Source organism: Elephas maximus, chromosome 1, assembly GCF_024166365.1.
Source record: "Elephas maximus indicus isolate mEleMax1 chromosome 1, mEleMax1 primary haplotype, whole genome shotgun sequence".
In the NCBI taxonomy this organism is placed as follows: Eukaryota; Metazoa; Chordata; class Mammalia; order Proboscidea; family Elephantidae; genus Elephas; species Elephas maximus.
In genome coordinates, this window is record NC_064819.1 from 96482679 (window position 1) to 96503753 (window position 21075).

General features: G+C 46.7%; 1 protein-coding gene across 1 annotated transcript; it reads right to left on the reverse strand.

Moving 5' to 3' along the window:
- Positions 1–750: 750 nt before the first annotated feature.
- On the reverse strand, positions 751–19371 carry LOC126079366 (ubiquinol-cytochrome-c reductase complex assembly factor 2). The gene is made up of 4 exons (XM_049890342.1): positions 19193–19371; positions 4539–4613; positions 3592–3661; positions 751–878 (listed from the first exon to the last, which is right to left on the reverse strand). Exons 1-4 carry the CDS (start codon positions 19328–19330, stop codon positions 751–753), a joined length of 411 nt encoding a protein of 136 aa, XP_049746299.1. The 5' UTR covers positions 19331–19371.
- Between the last annotated feature and the right edge of the window lie 1704 nt (positions 19372–21075).

The following is a 21075-nucleotide window of genomic DNA, read 5'->3' on the forward strand; positions in this document are numbered from 1 at the left end:
TTCACACTGCCCCTGCTCTCAGCTCTATTCTAAACAGAAAAAAGCTCAAGTAGGGGCTGTGAACATTCACCAGTAGGAGCTCAGACTCTGTGGAATAATAAGGTGACACATGTGCATGTCCCCAGCTAGGGTGCCTCTGTCCTGGGGTCTCTCCCAGAACCTGCCCACAGTGCTGAATCCAACTGCTATCTGAGGACCTGCCTGGCCAGGCCTGTTTATGGCTTCACGTGGTCCCTTAGGCCAACTTGGAATATGCGTTTCTGCAAAGTCAGGGGCAAGGGACTGAGCTACCTGCTCCTCCAACTCAGTGGGACCAAGGGCCAAGCAGGCTTTTCCACCTCTCTGCCCTACCACCTCCCCACTGCTTTCTGTTTGCAACAGGATGCCTTTTTTCAATACTGACCGCTATTTTTGGCTTCCTCCCAGGAGCTCCTACAACAAAAGGTAGCCTGAGGATCTTGCCAGGAGATACCAGCCAGACCCCTGCTGGTGAGGCAGGGCTCCTGTGGCCGTGCAGGAAACACCCTGTCCAGACTCTGGGGCCCAGAGAGACATTTCCTCTCCCCAGGAGACTTCCCTACCCCAACCGAGGGCCCTGCAGACAGGACAGCTCAAAAGGCATCCCTTCTCAGAATGGAACTTTAGAAAACAGGCTTCCTTTTGTGAAGGCCAGATGACATTCGCAAACCCTGAGGTCGGGGAGAAACTGGGGCAGTTTTATTTATGATGGAAACATACAAGACCCCACATTTATGTACGTGGACGAGATAAGGCCTGAGCCCAGGCCTTATGCTTCTCCTCAGGACTCTTGGGGGCAAACTTCTCCTGCAGCTTCTTCCACATGCCTTTATTCATTACGTTAAACTCTTCCAAGGTGTCTGCAAAAGCGGAAAGACCAAAAAAAAGAAAGTGAAGTCTAAAACTTGATTGGCCTCGCAGGCCTCCCTGATAAAAGCGTGCCTCATTTTATACATAGTGTGTTCTTGAAAAAGAGAAGTGTAAACTGAACCTTTGAAGAGCAAATCAAATAGGGTAACAGAAATAAAAAACACTGCTAATGTTTACTGAGCACTGTGTACTGGGCCCCGTGCTGAGGACACCACATGCCCACAGCCGTCTCACTACTCTCCTCTCGCTCGGCGTCTAAGCAGGGTGTGTTTCTCCTTGCTTTGCTCTACATGAGGGCGAAGAAAGAAAGGGCAAAAGAATAGCCCTGACGGCGTCATATGCAGCCCACAGGCTTTATCTCAAAGCTTGGCCTGGCCCATACAGACCTTACTATCCCCATTTTTCAGATGTGGAAACTGAGGCAGAGGGAGGTTAAGTAACTTGCTCAGCGTCAAAAAGCTAGAAGGTAGTGGAGCTGGGATTTGAACCTAGGCTGCATGGGTCCACCATATGCTGTGGAATGGAGCAGGTGTCAGTGAGGATGACTACAGCCCTAGGCTTGAATCCCTGCCTGGTCATTTTCCCAATGAGTCACCTCCAGCAAGTGACTTAAGCCTCTGAACCTCAGGTTCCTCATCTGTAAAATGGGGATAAAAACACCTTGAAAGTTGTGAGGATTAAAGGACATAATGGAGGCAAATGTGTCTGGCACCTGGCCTGCACTTGAGAAACCATAGCCATCTTCACTGCTATGAAGGCAGGAGGGAGCTGGCTAGGGCCACTGAGGCCTTTTGTTTCGAAACAGACACACACGCACACAGGAACTAAAGCAGGGCTTCTCAGCCTTGGCACTATCAACATCGTTTGTTGTAGGGGGCTGTCTGTGCATTGTAGGATGCGTAGCAGCACCCTGGCCTCTACCCACTAGTTAACTGAGGAGTTATGACAACCAAAAATGTCTCCGGACATTGTCCCATGTCCCCTGGGGGGCAAAATCCCCCCTGGTTAATAATCACTGGTTTGAAGACTTCTCCAGGGCTAAAGTTCCATGATACCTAATTTTCTCTGTATTTCAAATTTAGATTTTCACATGTATTGCTTAGCTTTCACAGCCTGGATTTCAGTCTGTTAAAACTTATGGAGAAAAAGAGTACCTTTTTTGAAAAGAAAAGGTAACTTCCATTGTTTATTAACAATGCTATGGACTCCTGACTGGATTAGAATACAAGCATCGTATCCTGCGTCTGTTCTAGAAGTCCCAGGCTCCCGTGTGATGCACAAAACATGATCCCTGTCCAACTACAAGCCACAAGGCCTGGTTTAGAGCCTCCCATGACCTCAGCCTGGGGCAGGCGCACTCAGGACCCAGGCCCCGGCCATATCTCAGACTTGCCAGGCCCTTAAATCCTCCCACTACAAGGTGTGGCAGGCCTTTTCTTGCCCTGTCAGAGGAAACATTAAGTTTATTCCACACAGTGGCAGCAAAAATATGAGGCTTGCTGTGAAAACCAATTATCGGCAAATTTCCTGGAGCTGAACTCCCAGCCAGAACAAGCCGCAGCACAGGCCAATGGTGGGGAGCCACGCAGCTCCCACTCCTTCTCACTGCTGGCTCCCACTCCTTCTCACTGCTGTTTCCCACCACTTACGAAGGCTGCCCTGAGGGGTAACAGAGGCCAGGAGGCTGGGCCTCTGGAACTTACCTTCCTTCTAATTTCAAGTTCAAACTTCACCCACACTCCCCAGGGTCCTCACAGTGGCACCATGCATCCATGATGGTAATTACATGGGCCCAGGGGCATGGGAGAAAATTTATACATTTAAAAAAAGAATTGACAATAAAGCAATTCTGCCTGACCAAAATAACCTCACCCCAGTTTCCCAGAGAGTACTGTTATAAAAATAGGGTCAGAGTCGACACACAATAGCAGGGGACACCGCCCGGCTTTGATCTGCTCAGAAGGTAAGAGTTTTCTAGAAGGCCAAATCCGCAAAACTTAGTTGCTGAAGGCTGCCAGAGGAACTTCTAGAGCACCAGAAGGCTCCATGCCCTCCCAGAAAAGGTTAGCCTATTTTTGTATACAGTATCCTTGGCAATAAAAATAGTAGCATTCCAGAACCTTCCTATTTCAACCCTGGCTCCCCTACCCCCTTCAGTGACAATGGAGATGGGGAAGTAAGGAAGGGATGGGTTTGGCAGAGTTTCCTTTCTTGTTAATCAGGTTCTGCCAACAACTCCAAACATACCTAGCTAAATCCACATGTAACCCACAGACCATGTCCCCTGGGCCAGATAACTGGTAGGCGGATATCCCCATACACAATTATTGAAAGCCTTTTCGTTTTAATTAAAACCCTTATTGTTTATAAAGCCCCCTTAGGACCATAAAAATGAAATTATTTTCCTTCCATCCTGATTTCAACTACTTCCATTTGGCAAATATGTATTCCCCTGTTCCTTGCTGCCCAGCCTCAAGTTTAAAAGCACTAAAGATGGATTTTCTTTTTTAAATAATCTCTTTGACCTTCCCCACATTCTACGGCCAAAAAGCATGAGCCCTGTAGCTTCAGAATTTCCTATGGGCTCTTCCACAAGACCTTCCATCAAAGCAAAGCTGTTTTATTAGACAATTCCCCTTTGCCGCTCAAACGCAAAGAATCTTTTGCAAACCAATCGGAAAAGTGCAGCTGGGCTTTCAATACCTGAGGCTAGGATGAGTTTGTACTGTTCCAAGGGCAGGCCACTGAAGTTTGTGTCTCTGGGGCGTGGGTACTGGTCACCCGGAGCGGAGGGGAAGAGAGAAGGGAGAGATTAGTTCTGCAGCTCGACCCAAAGACATGACGATTTCTCCCACTGCTGTCCACCTAGGCTGGGTGGTCAGAGGCCAGGAAGTGTGGCAAGAAGAGCAGCACCACCTTGAGGTCAAGGGCTTGGCCTCCCAAGAACCGGCACTCTCTTCTTATCACTGAGAGCCCCTGACTCAACTTTAATGAGTACTCCATCATCTTGGTAAACTCAGGCTCTGATTCAGGAATTCTGGGCAGGGCCTGTGAATCTGCATTTTTAACCAGCACCCAGGTGATGCCCACATGGCTGGGCCACGAACCACACTTTGAGTAGCAAGGATTTAAAAGGAATCCCTTTCCCGTGCAGGTTAAATGCTTGGCCTACTTGTGGGGTTACTGAACACACTTTTCAAGCCTGGGAGAGAGACCTCACTAAATAGGAATTTGACAGTAACTACGTCAGGATCTGAGGAAAAGCCGGGCTGGGCCTTCCCCAATCACTCCACCTTTATCACCTGAGTGTGGGAGACTAACAGTCCCATCAGATTGGATGGAATAACACAACACAGACCTTCTGATTCACAGCTGAGTGCTTAACTACTGTGGCACCAGGGCTCCTTTAAAATCTGTATACGGCCCAAGAGTTGTCAGTTACTTCCAGAAACATACTCTAGCATATAAAATACATGGCTTTTATTCATACTTATAGCTTTTATTTAGGTGCCTTAAAAGCTGCTACCAGGTACCTTTGTTGGCTTGGTTGAAATTACTGGTCGTGTTTGAAAGTAACGAAACCATAATTCTTTACAAAACACTGAATAATCAGATTTCCACTTACTCTTATTGGTTGTCTGCCCACTCACCTTGTGTTTGTAATAGTTTGAATGGAGTCGTGCTAAGCTCTTGTACATCTGATCACAGGCCTCAGGCTCTGCAATCTGAAAAACAAAGAACCCCAAAGACATGAGCAAAGGAGCCCGGCCCCCGCTGACCAGAAATCCAGTGAGGCATTCACCGCTGGCAGGTCTGCAGCCAGCACTCCCTGGCTCCACTCAGCTCCGTGGGAAGCAAGCCTGCCTGAGGCTCCCGCTGTGAAAAAGCCCCTCTTTGGAGTAATGGCTCCGCCCCATCAGCTCTCCAACCTGCTGGAAAAACTCCATCCATCAACCGCCAAACAAACATCTGCTGAGCACCTGTAACTTATGAACCACCATGCCAGCTGCTATTTGGAGACCCTATAATAAAAATTCAGTATTGAAGGTCCTGCCTCATACAGGTGGGCCCTGGGGTGTGCTGGAGGCAGAGTAGGCTACGAGAATTCGGGCGGGGGGTCCCCATGTGCTCAAGTGGTCAGTGCATGAAGGGAGACTAGACCGGGCTCTAAATGGAGCCAGGGCTTCCAGGTGGAGCAGGTGGGGGGCCAGGCAGAAGAGGCAGGATGCTCTGCTCTGCTTCAGATCAGACCCAGTCTAGCTGAGGGCCTGAATACAGGTAGAAGAAACTGGGCTGGAGGAAAAGAAAAAGCTTTTTCAGTTAGACCTTCAAAATGAAATGTATTAAAGAAAGAGTCTTTTGTGAAATTAAAAAAAAAAAAAATCATCTGAGCTTTCATCTGTGGGAAGTGGGGAGCTGTTGAAATTTTACGAGAAGGAAAGAAAAAAGAAAGTGGTATTTTAAGACGAAATAGGTGAACTAAGGAGAACCAAGACAGACTCCAGTCAGGTTCTGCTAAAAGGGGCAAGGCCCGGACACCAAGGTGGAGACCTTGTGAACAGAATGGGGGGGGTGGTGGGGGGAGAAAGAGTCTGGGTACCCCTGCTGGAAACTCCAGGGAAGACAGGGGGCACACAGAGAAGTGGTTTTTTCTCTCACACCTTTCTTTTTAATTCCCCCTCCTTCTGCCCTTGTTATTATTTATCTATAGTTCCTTATTCTGCCAAGAATTCTGAAGGCTGCCTGGAACAAAACCTTGTCTTTTACGTTTTCCCCTGAATTCAAATGATGGATCTTTCCAACTTAAATCCTTTCTCGAAGAAGGCAGAGCATAAATAAACCAGTAGTTAAGCGTTTTAATAAGGCAGCTCCGCTTCTGCCTGTGTGTGTCAAATGAGGTCCCCATTTCACAGCAAACAAAAAAGACGATCCGTCATTTAGCTCCACTTGACCCCTCCCCAGGTTCAGGCCACTCATCCTGAGAATGCCCAAGTAGCCACATCAGAGGAGAATGGATCATGGGCTGAGGAGGTAGCCGTTGTCCACTGAATAATAATCAAAGGCGTTATCTGAGTGGATTGGGGCTAAGGCTGACTAGAAAGAGCAAATGGGAAAATACGAGGCTGGCAGTTGAGTTCTAATTCCTGGACGGTCGGGTCTTCCAGGGAAAGTCCAGCTGGAACCTGGTTCTGCAGCACACACTGCGGAGCAAAGCATTTGAACGTTCTCTCTTCAGCAGGCCATGCATAACCAAGAACTAACAAGAGAACAGAACATGCATGACACCAAGGGGAAAGAAGAATAATGCTGGCACGGAGTTTGAAAGAATATTATTTAGATTATCAGAAGATAGTTGTGCATTTCATCTTTTCTTTGCTCTCTTCATACTTGTGCAGATCTGTTTACTTTTAAATTGAAAAGATGTTCATTGAAGAACCTCGTCCTTGTACATTGCTGGTGGGAGTGTAAAATGGTGCAGCCACTATGGGAAACAATTTGGTGGTTCCTCAGGAATTACCATATGATCCAGCAATCCCACTCCTAGGTATATACCCAAAGGCTTGAAGGCAGGGACTCAAGCAGACACTTGTGCCCTGATGTTCACTGCAGCATTGTGCACAAGTGCCACGAGGTGGAAACAGCTCAAGTGTCCAACAGATGAATGGATGAATAAAACGTGTTCTATCCATACAACGGAATACAGGCAGTCCCCGGGTTATGAACTAGCTCAGTTTCTAAATCTATCTTTAAGTTGAATTTGTACGTAAGTTGGAATAGTTAGTATCTAACATCAGTTAGTCAAAAGTTTATCTAAGTATACAGTATACCTTTGTATGCATAAAAAACATTAAACACTTCCAGATACACAAAAACATCTTTAACATAATAATACAGTAGTAATAATATGTTGGTGCCCATTTGTTATTACAAACCATTGTATGTGCCTTGAATTTTTAATAGGCTTTACAGGGTGGGTTTGTAACTATGGGTTGTACGTAAGTTGGATGTTCATAACCTGGGGACTGCCAGTGCCATTCAGTCATAAAGAGAAGTACAATTCTGATACATGCTATGACATGGATAAGCCTTGAAAACATTATGCTGAGTGAAAGAAGTCAGACACAAAAGGACAAATATTGTATGATACCACTTCTATGAGGTGTCTATAACACACAAATTCATAGAAAGTAGAATAGAAGTTACCAGGGGCTGGAGGAGTGGGAAATGAGTTATTCCTTAATAGGTAGAATTTGTTTGGGGTGATGAAAAAGTTCTAGAAATAGTAGTGGTGATGGTTACACAACATTGTGAATGCACTTAATACCACTGAATTTTACATTTTAAAATAGTTAAAACGATAAATTTTATGTTATATATATTTTATCAACAACAACAACAAGACATTCCTTGAGACCTGCTTGTGCTTGGCCCTCCGTGAGCTGAGGATGCTAAGGAAAAAGCATCTCCATGGCTGGAGAGAGCATGGAGTCAAACTGCTGGGCTCAGATCTTAACATCGTCATGTATTAGCTATGGGATGTTGGGCAAATCACTCAAACCCCCGTCTTTTTTCCTATTGTTATAAAAAACATATCTAACACAACATTCTCCAAGTCAACATGTTTTACCCGTACAATTCGGTGACACCAATTACATTATGTTGTGCAACCATCACCAGCATCTGGTGCCAAGTGTTCCATCACCATCAACAGACACTCAATGCTTTCTAACCACCCTCCTCCTTTAAAAAACATTCTACCACATTTGCTTTATCATTCTGTTGTTCTTAGTTGCCGTCGAGTGGATATCATTCTCTAGCTCTATCCAGACACGTTTTTCTTCTGATCCATTTGAGAGTTAAAATAGGGCAGAATGCCCCTCCCATCCCATAATATTTCAGTGTGTATTTCCTAAGGATGAGAACTTTCTCTTACATAACCAGAGTTCCACGATCAAATTCAGGGCCTTTAACATTGATACGATGCTATTAGCTAATCCACTGTTCCTACTCCAGTTTTGTCACTTGTCTCAGTAATAATCTTTACAGAAAACAACTCCATTCAACATCACCTGCTGCGCTTAGTTGTGGTGTGTCTTTCGTCTCCTTTAATCTGGGTTGGTTCTTCGGCCTTACTTTGTCTCTCATGCATCCACATTTTTGAAGAGTACTGACCAACTTAACCTTTCTTTTAAAAGAGAGGATAATTATAGTCCCTAATTCCGAGGGCGGTGTGAGGATAGAGGTAATGACTGCTCTGAATTTCGTGTCTGGAACGGCACTGTTAGGTGTGACTGATAAGTTTTTGTTAGGATTATAATTATTAGCCCCCAAGAGTCTGTCAGTTTGTCGTACTGTGGGGACTTGCGAGTTGCTGTGATGCTGGAAGCTATGCCACTGGTATTCAAATACCAGCAGGGTTACCCATGGCAGATAGGTTTAGCTGAGCTTCCAGACTAAGACAGACTAGGAAGAAGGGCCTGGCAGTCTACTTCTGAAAAGAATTAGCCCGTGAAAACCTTATGAATAGCAGCGAACATTGTCTGATACAGTGTTTGAAGATAAGCCCCTCTGGTTAGAAGGCACTCAAAAAACAAGTGGGGAAGAGCTGCCTCCTCAAAGTAGAGTCAGCCTTAATGACATGGATGGAGTAAAGCTTTCGGGACCTTCATTGGCTGATGTGGCACGACTCAAAATGAGAAAAAACAGCTGCAAACATCCATTAATAATCAGAACCTGGAATGTACAAAGTATGAATCGAGGAAAATTGGAAATCGTCAAAAATGAAATGGAACGCATAAACATTGATAGCCTAGGCATTAGTGAGCTGAAATGGACTGGCACTGGCCATTCTGAATGGGACAATCATATGGTCCATACGCTGGGAACGACAAAGTGAAGCAGAATGGTGCTGCATTCATCATGAAAAAGAACATCTCAAGATCTATCCTGAAATACAATGCTGTCAGCGATAGGGTAATATGCATATGCCTACAAGGAAGACCAGTTAATATGATGCTTATTCCAATTTATGCACCAACCACTAAGGCCAAGGATGAAGAAACTGAATATTTTTTACCAACTTCTGCGGTCTGAAATTGATCAAACATGGAATCAGGGTACACTGATTATTACTGGTGATTGGAATGCAAAAATTGGAAACAAAGAAGAATTGGTAGTCTTGGTGATAGAAACTATGCCAGAGATTGCATGATAGAATTTTGCAAGACCAACGACTTCTTCATTGCAAATACCTCTTCTCACCAACATAAATGGCGACTACACAAGTGGACCTTGCCAGGTAGAATACACAGGAATCAAATTGACTACATCTGTAGAAAGAGACAATGGAAAAGCTCAATATCATCAGTAAGAACAAGGCCAGGGGCCGACAGTGGAACAGACCATCAATTGCTCATATGCAAGTTCAAGTTGAAACTGAAGAAAATCAGAACAAATCCACTAGAGCCAAAGTACAACCTTGAGCATATCCCACCTGAATTTAATGACCATCTCAAGAATAGATTTGACACACTGGACACTAATGACCAAAGACCAGATGAGTTGTAGAATGACATCAAGGACATCATACATGAAGAAAGCAAGAGGTCATTAAAAAGATAGGGAAGAAAGACACAACCAAAACGGATGTCAGGAGAGACTCTGAAATGTCCTCTTTAACGCTGAGTAGCTAAAGCAAAAGGAAGAAATGATGAAGTAAAAGACCTGAACAGAAGATTTCAAAGGGCGGCTCAAGAGGACAAAGAAAAGTATTATAACGATATGTACAAAGACCTGGAGGTAGAAAACCAAAAGGGAAGAACACACTCAACATTTCTCAAGCTGAAAGAAGTGAAGAAAAAAACAAGCCTCAAGTTGTAATACTGAAGGATTCTACGGGCAAAATATTAAATGACACGGGAATCATTAAAAGAAGATGGAAGGAATACACGGAGTCATTGTACCAAAAAGAACTGGCTGATGTTCAACTACTTCAGGAGGTGGCATATGATCAGGAACCGATGGTACTGAAGGAAGCAGCCCAAGCTGCACTGAAGGCACTGGCAAAAAGCAAGGCTCCAGCAGTTGATGGAATGCCAATTGAGATGTTTCAACAAATGGATGCAGCACTGGAAGCAGTTACTTGTCTACACCATTTGGGAATCTGGAAGACAGCTACCTGGCAAACTGATTGGCCAAGATCCATATTTATGCCTATTCCCAAGAAAGGTGATTCAAGGGAATTGGGAAATTAATGAACAATATCATTAATATCACACGCAAGTAAAATTTTGCTGAAGATCACTCAAAAGCAGCTGCAGCAGTATATGGACAGGGAAGTGCTGGAAATTCAGGCCGGATTCAGAGGCGGACGTGGAACCAGAGGTATCACTGCTGATGTCAGATAGGTCCTGGCTGAAAGAAAATACCAGAAAGATGTTTACCTGTGTTTTTATTGATTATGTAAAAGTATTCGATTGTGTAGATCATAACAAATTATGGATAATGTTTCAAAGAATGGGAATTCCAGAACATTTAATTGTGCTCATGAAGAATCCGTACATAGATCAAGAGGCAGTTGTTCAAACAGAACAAGGGGATACTGTGTGGTTTAAAGTCGGGAGAGGTGTGCCTCAGGGTTGTATGCTTTCACCGTATCTATTCAATCTGTATGTTGGGCAAATAATCCAAGAAGCTGGACTCTATGAAGAAGAACAGGGCATCAGGATTGGAGGAAGATGCATTAACAACCTGCGTTATGCAGATGACACAACCTTGCTTGCTGAAAGTGAAGAGGATCTGAAGTGCTTACTGATGAAGACCAAAGACCACAGCCTTCAACATAAAGAAAACAAAAGCCCTTAGACTTCAACATAAAGAAAACAAAAACCCTCACAACTGGACCAATAAGCAACATTATGATAAATGGAGAAAAGAGTGAAGCTGTCAAAGACTTCATTTTACTTGGCTCCATCATCAACATTCACGGAAGCAGCAGTCAAGAAATCAAAAGACCCACTGCACTGGGCAAATCTGCTGTGAAAGACCTCTTTAAAGTGTTGAAAAGCGAAGATGTCACCATGAAGACTAAGGTGTGCCTGACCCAAGCCATGGTGTTTTCAATCGCCTCATATGCATGTGAAAGCTGGACGATGAATAAGAAAGATCTAAGAATTGATGCCTTTGATTTGTGGTGATGGCAAAGAATATTGAGTATACCATGGACTGCCAAAGGAACGAACGTATCTGTCTTGGAAGCAGTACAACTAGAATGTTCCTTAAAAGCAAGGATGGCAAGATTACGTATCGTATACTTTGGACATGTTATCAGGGGGGATCAGTCCCTGGCGAAGGACATCATGCTTGGTAAAGTAGAGAGCCAGCGAAAAAGAGGAAGACCTTCAACGAGATGGACTGACAGTGGCTGCGACAATGGGCTCGAGCATAGCAACGACTGTGAGGATGGCGCAGGACCGGGCAGTGTTTTGTTCTGTTGTACATACGGTTACTGTGAGTCGGAACTGATTTGACGGCACCTACCCAACAAAAATATTATTATTAGTGGTAATGATGGTAGTCATGGTAGTAAACACAGATCCAACTCTCCACCTCATACACTAAAAAGGGAAAGAAGCAGGTCACGGTCATTCTGGGGATAAGCGCAGTGAAGGAGGTGTGTCCAGAGTGCTGTGGGCTGGTGGAGGTGGACACCTGACCCTGCTTGGGGAGCCAGGGAAGAACTGCTGGACAGACAGCCACCAAGAAGGAAGTGGGGGGAGCTCCTTAAGCCCGTGTCCAAGGAATGGTGGTAAGGACATTATCAGTGGATCAGTGTACCTGACTAGGCTCCCATACCTGTCTCTCGTGGCTCTCTGTGATCACTGAGCGCTCCATGGTCTGCCCTTGGTGGAACAACATTGCCTGGCAGCGGGTGAGGAGATGTCTGCCACGCCGCTCTTTACCTAATGACCACTCACCTGTCACCTGGACCTTCCCCTTTCACCACTATTTCCACCATCTCTTCCTTTTCCCAGCCAACCTCTGAGGAAAGTTCATGCCACCAATTTGCCTTCCTCTAGGCGTCTCTCTCCTGGCTCCCCACATTGCTGTCAGACCACCAAGACAGAGCTTGGGAAAGTCTTCTAAGACTGCCTCCTACCAAACCCACATCTCAGCCAGATCTTCGCCTTCAGAAATCTTGCCAAAGTTTCCCTCTTGCGTCTCCTCCAACTTCTCTAACAGTGAGAATTTGCTAGAGGTCTGCTCAGTTACCTCTTACCACAACCTCAAGTGGATTACAAGGGTGTCATTCTTTCTTTCCGTCTTTTCCTGTCTCTGACAGGGCAGCTGGGCAGAGAGGAGGGGCAGAGAGGGAGGATGGGGTCACCCTTGCAGAACGTTTCTATATGAGTGGTCGCAGGGTCCAGGTATAAAAACTGTGACTCTCTGGGCTCCTTTAACCTCTTAAAATTTCCAGTGTCAAATAGACAGTCTCTTGGATATTTTACATAATGCCTAGAGCTTAATTAATAATGTAAGAAGGAACCAAACACCTGTAAGTCCTAAAAATGGACTCGTCATCTAATTTCCCGTTTGAAGTCAGGAATGTGTCTACATGAGGCTGTAAAAGTAGCGTAGTAGAGGTGACGGGAGTTTGAAGTCTGCCAACTTTCTAGCCAAGTTCTTACCGTCTAAGGAGAGATGGCACCATGGCCAATTCTGGGTTCAAGAGGGCAGTGGTGGTCAGTGGCAGAATTCTCACCTTCCATGCAGGAGACCCAAGTTCAATTCCCAGGCAAGGCACCTCCTGCGCAGCCACCACCCGTCAGTGGAGGCTCGCATGCTGCTATCATGCTAAACAGGTTTTAGCGGAGCTTCCAGAGTAAGACGTATTAGGAAGAGACCTGGCGATCTACTTCCGAAAATTAATGAAAAACCCCACGGATCGCAATGGTCAGATCCATTCAGCCATTCTGTCCCATTGTACATGAGGTCACCATGAGTTGGGGGCCAACTTGATGGCAGCTAACAACAGTCACACTCAACCCAGGCTCAGCAATGAAAACAGTCTGGTTTAGTACTTTAAAGGAAATGAGCTGAGACACTCGTCTAATTCCAGAAGCCTTGCCACACACCTAGGCCCTACACTTTATTCACAGACTCCAGCACAAACATTCCTGTATTTTGAAATATACAGTTTTCCTGATGAAATGTACTGTGTATTTTTAGAAAGATTCCTATATATGAGCTTTAAATTACCTGATTTTGCATTCACACCTAATGAGATTACGGACATTTTAGGACTAATAGCAGTGCTGGGTTTGAAAATGGCAGCAGTAGGGACATTATAAAAAATTCAGCGCTGCTCCCTAAATGTAGATAAAATAGATGTTCGGCTGACAAAGTGTCCTCTACAGCTCTGTTTCTGCTCTTTTTGCATTTCCCCTGCTCAGTCATCAGTAAATTTCTCTTTACCGTATTAAACTTTTATACATACAAATCTCCATCAGTGCCGCAGGCACTGATTTCGATTTTCAAAATTGAATTTTGGGTGGTGACAGCAGTTGGTACAGCGGCCCCTATTCTAGTCACACAAAGGGACGTATAAGCACTTTTGGGAAAGGGTGTTGCAAATTGCTTTGCTAATTAAGGTAGAGCTGGATTCGGTCCAGGGGGATCTATGAAAAAAGGTTTTCATGACTTGGTGATGAACTTCTGAAATGAGTTCATTCTGTTATGGGAGCCTATTCCCTTCAATTTGATTGAAAATGTATTTCTTGAGCACCTACTATACAGAGTGCTCTGCCAGGGGGCTGTGGGGGACATAAAGAGGAAGACCCAGTCCTGGCACTGGAGAAGCTGGCAATCAAGCTGAGGAGACAAGACATGCTCATGTTAACAACTAAACATGCCACAGGCAGCCTGTAATGAACTGCCAGTCATGGAACGCTGGGATGCTGCAGGGATCAAAGGCAGGAGATTGTCACCAGGCCGTGCTAACAGGGCAGGCGTGGCGGGGAAGGACGACCTGAGTGTTACTGCAGAGACAGTCCATGGAGGGCCTCCTGAGAGTGAGGGGAAGCCAGAGTCCTGTGCAGACTTCTGAGCTGGACCTCAGGATGGCTGGGGTGAGGATCCAAGGAGTGACTGGGAGTTAGAAGGTATGACAAAGGCATGGGGACAAGGATGTTTCAGGCTTAAGCTGAGCCCAGGTAGGGCCTCAAGGGCCTGGGAAGCCACCAAATTTTTGGCAAGCTCTGTGTGATTGGGCTTTTCTTTTTTTGGTGGTGATGGCAGTGGTGTGGAAGTTCAGAACTTGCTCTCAACTCTCAAAGGTTAAGCCCTACTTATACTACAGGTGCACTGGGGTTTTTTCTGGGTACACTACAGGCAATTTGGGAGGCAATGAAAAGACATCCTCACTGAAGCTGGGGCTCATGTTGGGGTGTTGAAAAGCGAACTTGGAAACAGGCTGGGACAAAGATCAGAGGGCACTGATGGCCTCACAAAGCTGCCTGCGACTTGTCTAGGAGGGAATGGGCAGCCTCCAAAAGACCTGTGAATAGCTGGTGACCCACTGAAAATGTTCACTCATTTACCTTTCATGAAGGGGCACCTAGATCTTTAAATATGTACAAGTAAACGCCAGCCCTTGTCTAAACATCACCTTAACCCATTCTCAAAAACAGGAACAAAAAAAAAAAACAAAAACAAAAAACAACAGAAAGATGGAGATGTTTGCATTCCTTCTTAGAGATGATTCTCCTCCCAACTCGTTTTGGAGTGGGTTCAATGTTATAAGTACAAAGATGTGTCAGGGGAGGGGTCATATTGAGATGTCTTTACCGCTGCCAGCATGTGCCAGACAGCTGGGGAGCTCCCTGTTACGTCAAGGAATGCCAACGGCCAGTCCTCCAATGGATGACTAAGAAAACACGATTAGATAAAACCTTTGCATTCTCCTCTGAGAAGTTAGAAATATCATTTACATTACTATAAACCCAAGACAAAGTTTAAATCCTTTCAAACTGGGCCAATTTTATTTAAACCTGGATACATTGCCATCATAAGACTTCACCGGTGGGCAAGCCCCTGCCGGGTGGCAGCCCCTCCAGATCCCTTCCTCAGAGCTGCGCCCCCGCTAGGTGAGTGGGTGCTGGTGTGCAGTCGGGATCTTTTGGAAGGCTGTTTGGGCACCTAATAAACTCATTACGGGGATGTGCTCCTTTCCCTGTAGTTAAGTCAACAATTACAGTTGTTTGTGCCACCTTCCCCCATGTTGTGATTCTCTTTGATTAAGCTCTCAGTGCTGTAGGGAACACGTGTTCTCTTAAGGAAGCTGTATTCAAAGGGGACAGACCCACAAACGCTAACTTGAAAAAACCTTACAATAGGATGTAGGGTGTGAGAGGTGGTATGCGTGTTCCTGCTTCCCACCATCTCCTCCCCTCTTGGTGGGTTCAGGGTGGAACATGACGACTCCTCAAAGGGCAATGTGAGGTGGAATAAATCGAGGCAGTGGTTTTCGTACTCTGTATTACAGTCTGAATTATTAAATTGCTTTCTAGTGAATCTGGTCTTTCTGCATTGGTAACCCACCTGAGAACCATCTTTCTTTCCATCCATACCGGGAGGTCATGGCTGGGGCAAGGTAAGCAGCTAAGGTCACCATGGGGAGGTGTTTTATTCTTTGCTCAAACTGTCCATGGTCCAAAAAGGTTTGAGCAAGAAAAGAGGGCAAGACAGTGGCTTGATGTTTGTGGAACAGGAGGCAGTTGTAACAAGGAGAGATAACTCGGGAGGAATGGCAGCTGAAGGCAGGTCAGGCACCATGGAGACAATGCCAGACCAGGGCCAGGGTGGCTGGCCTTGACCCAATCTTGTCTCTTACTCCCATGGGACCCGGAAGTAGTAGTTTTATTTTTCTGATTTTGTTTCCTTGTCTGTAAAATGGGAATAATAGCTACCTCACTTGGCTGCTCTAAGGAGTAAATTAATGAGATCATGCATGCCAAAGTATGCCCATTTGATGTTACTGTTAAGATGTAGGAAGCCAAGAGGCTGAGGGGAAAACTGCCTATCTCTCCCCCACAAAGAAACAAAAAAATCTACAGGAGCAGAACTGCACCGAACTCCCCCGCCCCCAGTTCCACCTTTCTGGAAACTGGCATAGCCAAGGAGGGAGCTCCATACCGGTCAGCCAACGGGTCTAGCCACTGCCGCCTGCTGCAGTTTAGTGAGGAGCCTCCGAGACCACCTTTCTTTCTCAAGGTCTCTGTAAATGTTCCAGGGGTATGAGAGGGAGTGATTCACCAGGTGTTTTCCTTTCCAGCAAAGAACTGCTCCCTCCGAATATCATAGCACCGATTTCCTAAGCCCAGGTGTGATTTCCTAAGCCCAGGTGTGATTTCCTAAGCCCAGGTGCATTCTCAGGTGACACCAGGATGAAGCAGCATGACAATGGTCCTGAGTAATGTGCCTGCTGCACCATGATGCACTGGCTCCCCCTACCCGGAATGCGTTCATCAGCTGCAGCTATGACTCAAACCTGTGTGGGCCTTTGGCTGATCCTGAACCATCTCCCCAGGTGATGACAAAGGATGACAACTCCCAAAGAGAAAGCTCTCCCCTAATGATCAAGTAGGTGAATGTCGTGCTTTCTCACCTCACCAAGGAAGCAGCCTGCAGACAAGGATCTAGCCTCCGTGTCTTCTGCCAGCTGGGTTAGCTACTTGAATATTGTTTATAGGCCTGTATAAGCTCCTTGGTGGTAAGGACCAGGTTATGTGCCCCTTCTGTGGTTCCTGCACTCCCCAAACACAGTAAGCCCTCAAATTCATTCTCACCACTCAAGACACAGAAATACTTCCATCTAGTTCTGCTACATCTGCAACTATATTCAAATGATTCCTACCTCATCAGCCATAACCAATCATTCATTTAACTTCTGTTCAGACATTTACTGAGTGTCTTTTATGAGCTACTGTAGACACTGGAGGGAGAAAGATGAAAATGGCATCATCTCTATTCTCAAAAAGCTCACACTAAAGATTCGTAGGGAGCTCAGCTCTAAAGTCTACAGTTTGCAGAGCTGGAACTGGATATGATTTCTGCCTTCAAGATCTTTATAGTTTGGCCCAGTGAAGGCCACCGTAACAGACATGAGGGCCCCGAGTGTAATGCGACCGCACACATACAGAGGCCCTGGGCCAGACACCTTCCACTCCTGCCACCCAGTCAGTAATACGGTTACAATGATGCCATCAGGCATGTTCTTGCTTCATCAGGGCTGGTCTGGGCTCTGTGCTGGCCTAAGTTGCAAACGAACATGTTCTCACTTTGACAGGTCCTGGCCAAGTTTCCTAAAAGTCATTTCCTTAGAGTGTGTGTACGTATCTTATGTCACATCTCAGACCTCTTGCCTCAGCCCCAGGCTCAAATATCCCACTGCTTACTCGATATTTCCACTTGGAAGTAAGTCCACTTGACGTCTAAAGTTTAATATGTCTAACACCAGGCTCAAGACGGTCTTCCCAGAACCCCACCTGATCTAGTCTTTCCTATCTCAGTAAATGGCACCGTCTTTCACCAGGACAAAAAAGAAAATCTAGGTGTTACGTTTGGTTCCTCTCTTACCCTTTGCCCCACATCTAATACACTGGCAAGTCCTGCTGACTTGACCTTCAAATTACAACCTGATTCCAGCTACTTCCACCTTCTGTGCTGCCATTTTCATCCAAGCCACTGCCACCTCTTGCCTGGGTTACCATAGTAGCCTTCTCTCCATCCTCTATTCCTGTCCCCTATAATCCATACACCACATACAACCAAAAACAAGTTGCCTTTAAGTAGATTCCAACTGATGACCCCACTTGTGTCAGAGTAGAATTGTGCTCCACAGGGTTTCGACTGCTGATTTTTTGGAAGTAAATCGCCAGGCCTTTCTTCCAAGGCATCTCTGGGTGGACTCAAACCGCCAACCTTTCAGTTAACAGCCAAATGCATTACCTGTTTGCACCACTCACGGACTTCCATACAACCAAAACCTGTTGCCATCGAGTTGATTCCAACTCATAGCAACCCTCTAAGATAGAGCTGAACTGCCCCATAGGGTTTTTAAGAAGCAGGTGGTAGATTTGAACCGCCGACCTTTTTGCTAGCAGCCATAGCTCTTAACAACTTCACCACCAGGGCTCCATACAACCAAAGGGGTCTTTAAAAAAAATTAAATCAGGTCATATTGGTATCTTGACTAAACCTCCCCAATGGCTTCCCACAGCGCTTATGATAAAATCCAACTCCTAAACATGGCCTATAACGCTCTACTGTGCCTGGCTCCTGCCGTTCTCTGTCTGCCTCAACTCTTATCACCAAACTCCACCTCAGTCACTACCCTCTACCACTCTGGCTTTCTCTAACATGCCAATCTGCTTCCTGCCTCAGGACCTTTGTATTACCTGTTCCCTCTGCCTGGAATGCCCTTCCAGTCAAGTGTACATTGCTAGCTCATCCACTTTCCTTAATCTCACCTATGCATTTCCTCCTCAGAACGGCCTCATGACTGCCATAACTGCTACTCCTTTATCATGGTACTCTTTTATATTCATGGTAGTACTTATCTGCACTGTTTTATATTTGTTTCATGTGTCCTGAACTAGAATGTAAACTTCATGACAGAGGACCTGATCTAATTTATAGCTATGTTCCCAGCATCTAGCACAGTTCCTGGCATATGGTGGGTGCTGTGCTAAATGAGGAAACCTCAGAGCATTACCAGTCACACGCGGGGGCATCAATCTAGAACCTAAACCTGCTGCACGGACTTACATTACGGGCCCAGGAAAAACACAAAGGCTTAGCGGGGGCCCTGCTGGGGCTCTTGGGGTTCACCTCCATCAATGCACAACAGTCCAGGTAAATGGCACCGTGTCATGGGAGGATCAAATCTGCGACGGTCACCACCTTGCGATTGGTATTGTGGGTCTCAACCCTGGCTGCACCTTGAATCGCTTGGGAGCTTTTAAAAATACCTACTTCCAGCGATTCTGATTCAATATGGTGTGGTGGGTCTGGAGCACCTAGATTTTAAAAAACTTTCTTCGGTGATGCCAAGGTGCAGCCAGGTGAGACCACTGAAGGGCCCTGCCGCTCTCTAGCACCGGGAGGGAAGGATCTGCGCGCACACGTGGTCTGCAAGGGAAGGCGCGCATGCGCACGCGCCGCCATCGGGCCGTGCGTCAGCCCCGCCCTGCCTCGTCCTTTCCGCACCTCCCCTCTCCCCAACCGCCACAGTCCGGTCGGTCACCTGCGTGTTCTCTCCCTCCCGAAAGGCCTGTGCTACCCGCTGCCGCAGGTAAGCACCCAAGTCCCGGCCCCGTTTGGTCTCGTCCACGGGCCATTCCTCACAGAGCTTAAGAAAACGCCGGTACCGGCTAGCCGCCATTTTGCGCCCCGCTTGTCACCGCCCCAGAGGTGGAGCTGGCGCGGGCACAGCGCGTGCGCACTAAGGTTCACCACCCTTCCCGGGGTGGGGCGGGAGGGAGGAGTGAGCATGCGCGTCTTCGCGGGCGCAAGCCGTTCTCCGGTTAGGGGCGCTGCTCACCTGTCTCTGCAAGCTGAGCTATTGAGTCTGCGTTCTCCTGGAACAGGCCCATTTCCCAGGGGCGAGTCAGACGTGGAGCACCCCAGGGACAGCTTTGCTTCTCTTTTTCAATGACTGCATAAACTCGAGACTAAAAAACCTTCCTCCGAGATCTCTGCCAATTTGCATAAGTGAACATATTTGCATGTAAATACAGGTTGTTATTCGATGGAGATGTGTTTGAACTTAAACACGTAGCCTGCACACATTGTTCGAGCCCCCTTTCGCATTCTTTCTCCTCATGGCCACTGTTCCTGTCACTGTCACTATCACTTGGCACTCCGCCACAATTCGTTCTTTAGAGCTCCTCAGCTTTTGTCCCTCTCTCCCCAGCCTCTATTTTTTATCCCTCCTTGGCCTCTAGTGCCTGCCACCCACCACCACCCCCCGCAACCGGGCACTTTTCCCGTTTCCTAGTGTGAGCAATGTCAGCTGGATTGACTCAGTTTGGAAAAACCCGTTTTTACCGAACCTCCTCTTATACATCCCCAGCTGCACCATGATGAGGAGTATCCTGATTTTTCTTTTCAGGATCTTGCCCCACCTTCCAGATTTTCCGCAAGAAAGCCTCCACCCCACTTCGATGTCTTCCGGGCCCTGCATTCAGCCAGTGCCATCCGTTGCTTTAGCTTCCACCTACCTCTTCCTTCTCGATGCACATACTTGGTAAAGGGGAATCCCAGGAGACTCCTGCCTTCAAGGAGTTAACTGTGGGATTGGGGCGTGGCTGCCTAACAAAAACACAAAGTTCAAAGTGACAAGGGCTTTAATTGAAGTATTAGAGAATGCGAGGTCGTTTGGAGAAAGGAAGGAGTAGGAGGAGAACAATCGGGGAGGGCTTCCTGGAGAATGGCATTTGGGCTGGAGGGATGGTTAGAATTTGTATGTGTGGGAATAGAAGGACACAGAGCAGCAAGAGCCAGGCCTGGGGCAGGAATGGGAGCTAGAGGAAGAGGGAGGAGTTTAACTGGAGCAAAGATCAACAGTGGTTTCAGCAGGGTGCCACAAGAAACTGTTCTGAAGGCTTAAAAGTAAAGTCTTAGTGAATGAGATCCTCTGGGGACCCAGGGAGTTTGGTGCCCACCCTGAGGTGTAGGGAAAGTGCAAGGGGAGTAGAAAATCCACTCAAGGGCAGGACACCTCCAGAAAGTGTCTCTGGTGAACCCCGCCCCCTTCCCAGCCCAGTAATACCCCCCTGCTCCATTCTCTGCAACAGCTGTATTCATGGCCACATGGTTTTTATGGCTGCCCTGAAGCCCAAAGGGCAAGGGTTGTATCCCTTTACTAGCAAACTCCAGGCGCCTAGGGCTGTGCTGGGTGCCCTGAGGCCCCACTGTGGCTGGGGGTTTAAGAGAACCACCCCCCCCCCCCCGCCCCACAACAGGCAGCATCCTGGGAGGCCAGAACTGAGGTTCCCCTGTCCTCACCAAGAGGAAGAGTGACACTAAGTGACAGCAGATGGTTTTCACTCCACATGAGGCACAAGTGCTATGGAAAGTTGAGAAGAACAGCTGGACGCCAGGGGAAACTCAGACAAATGCCTCCTT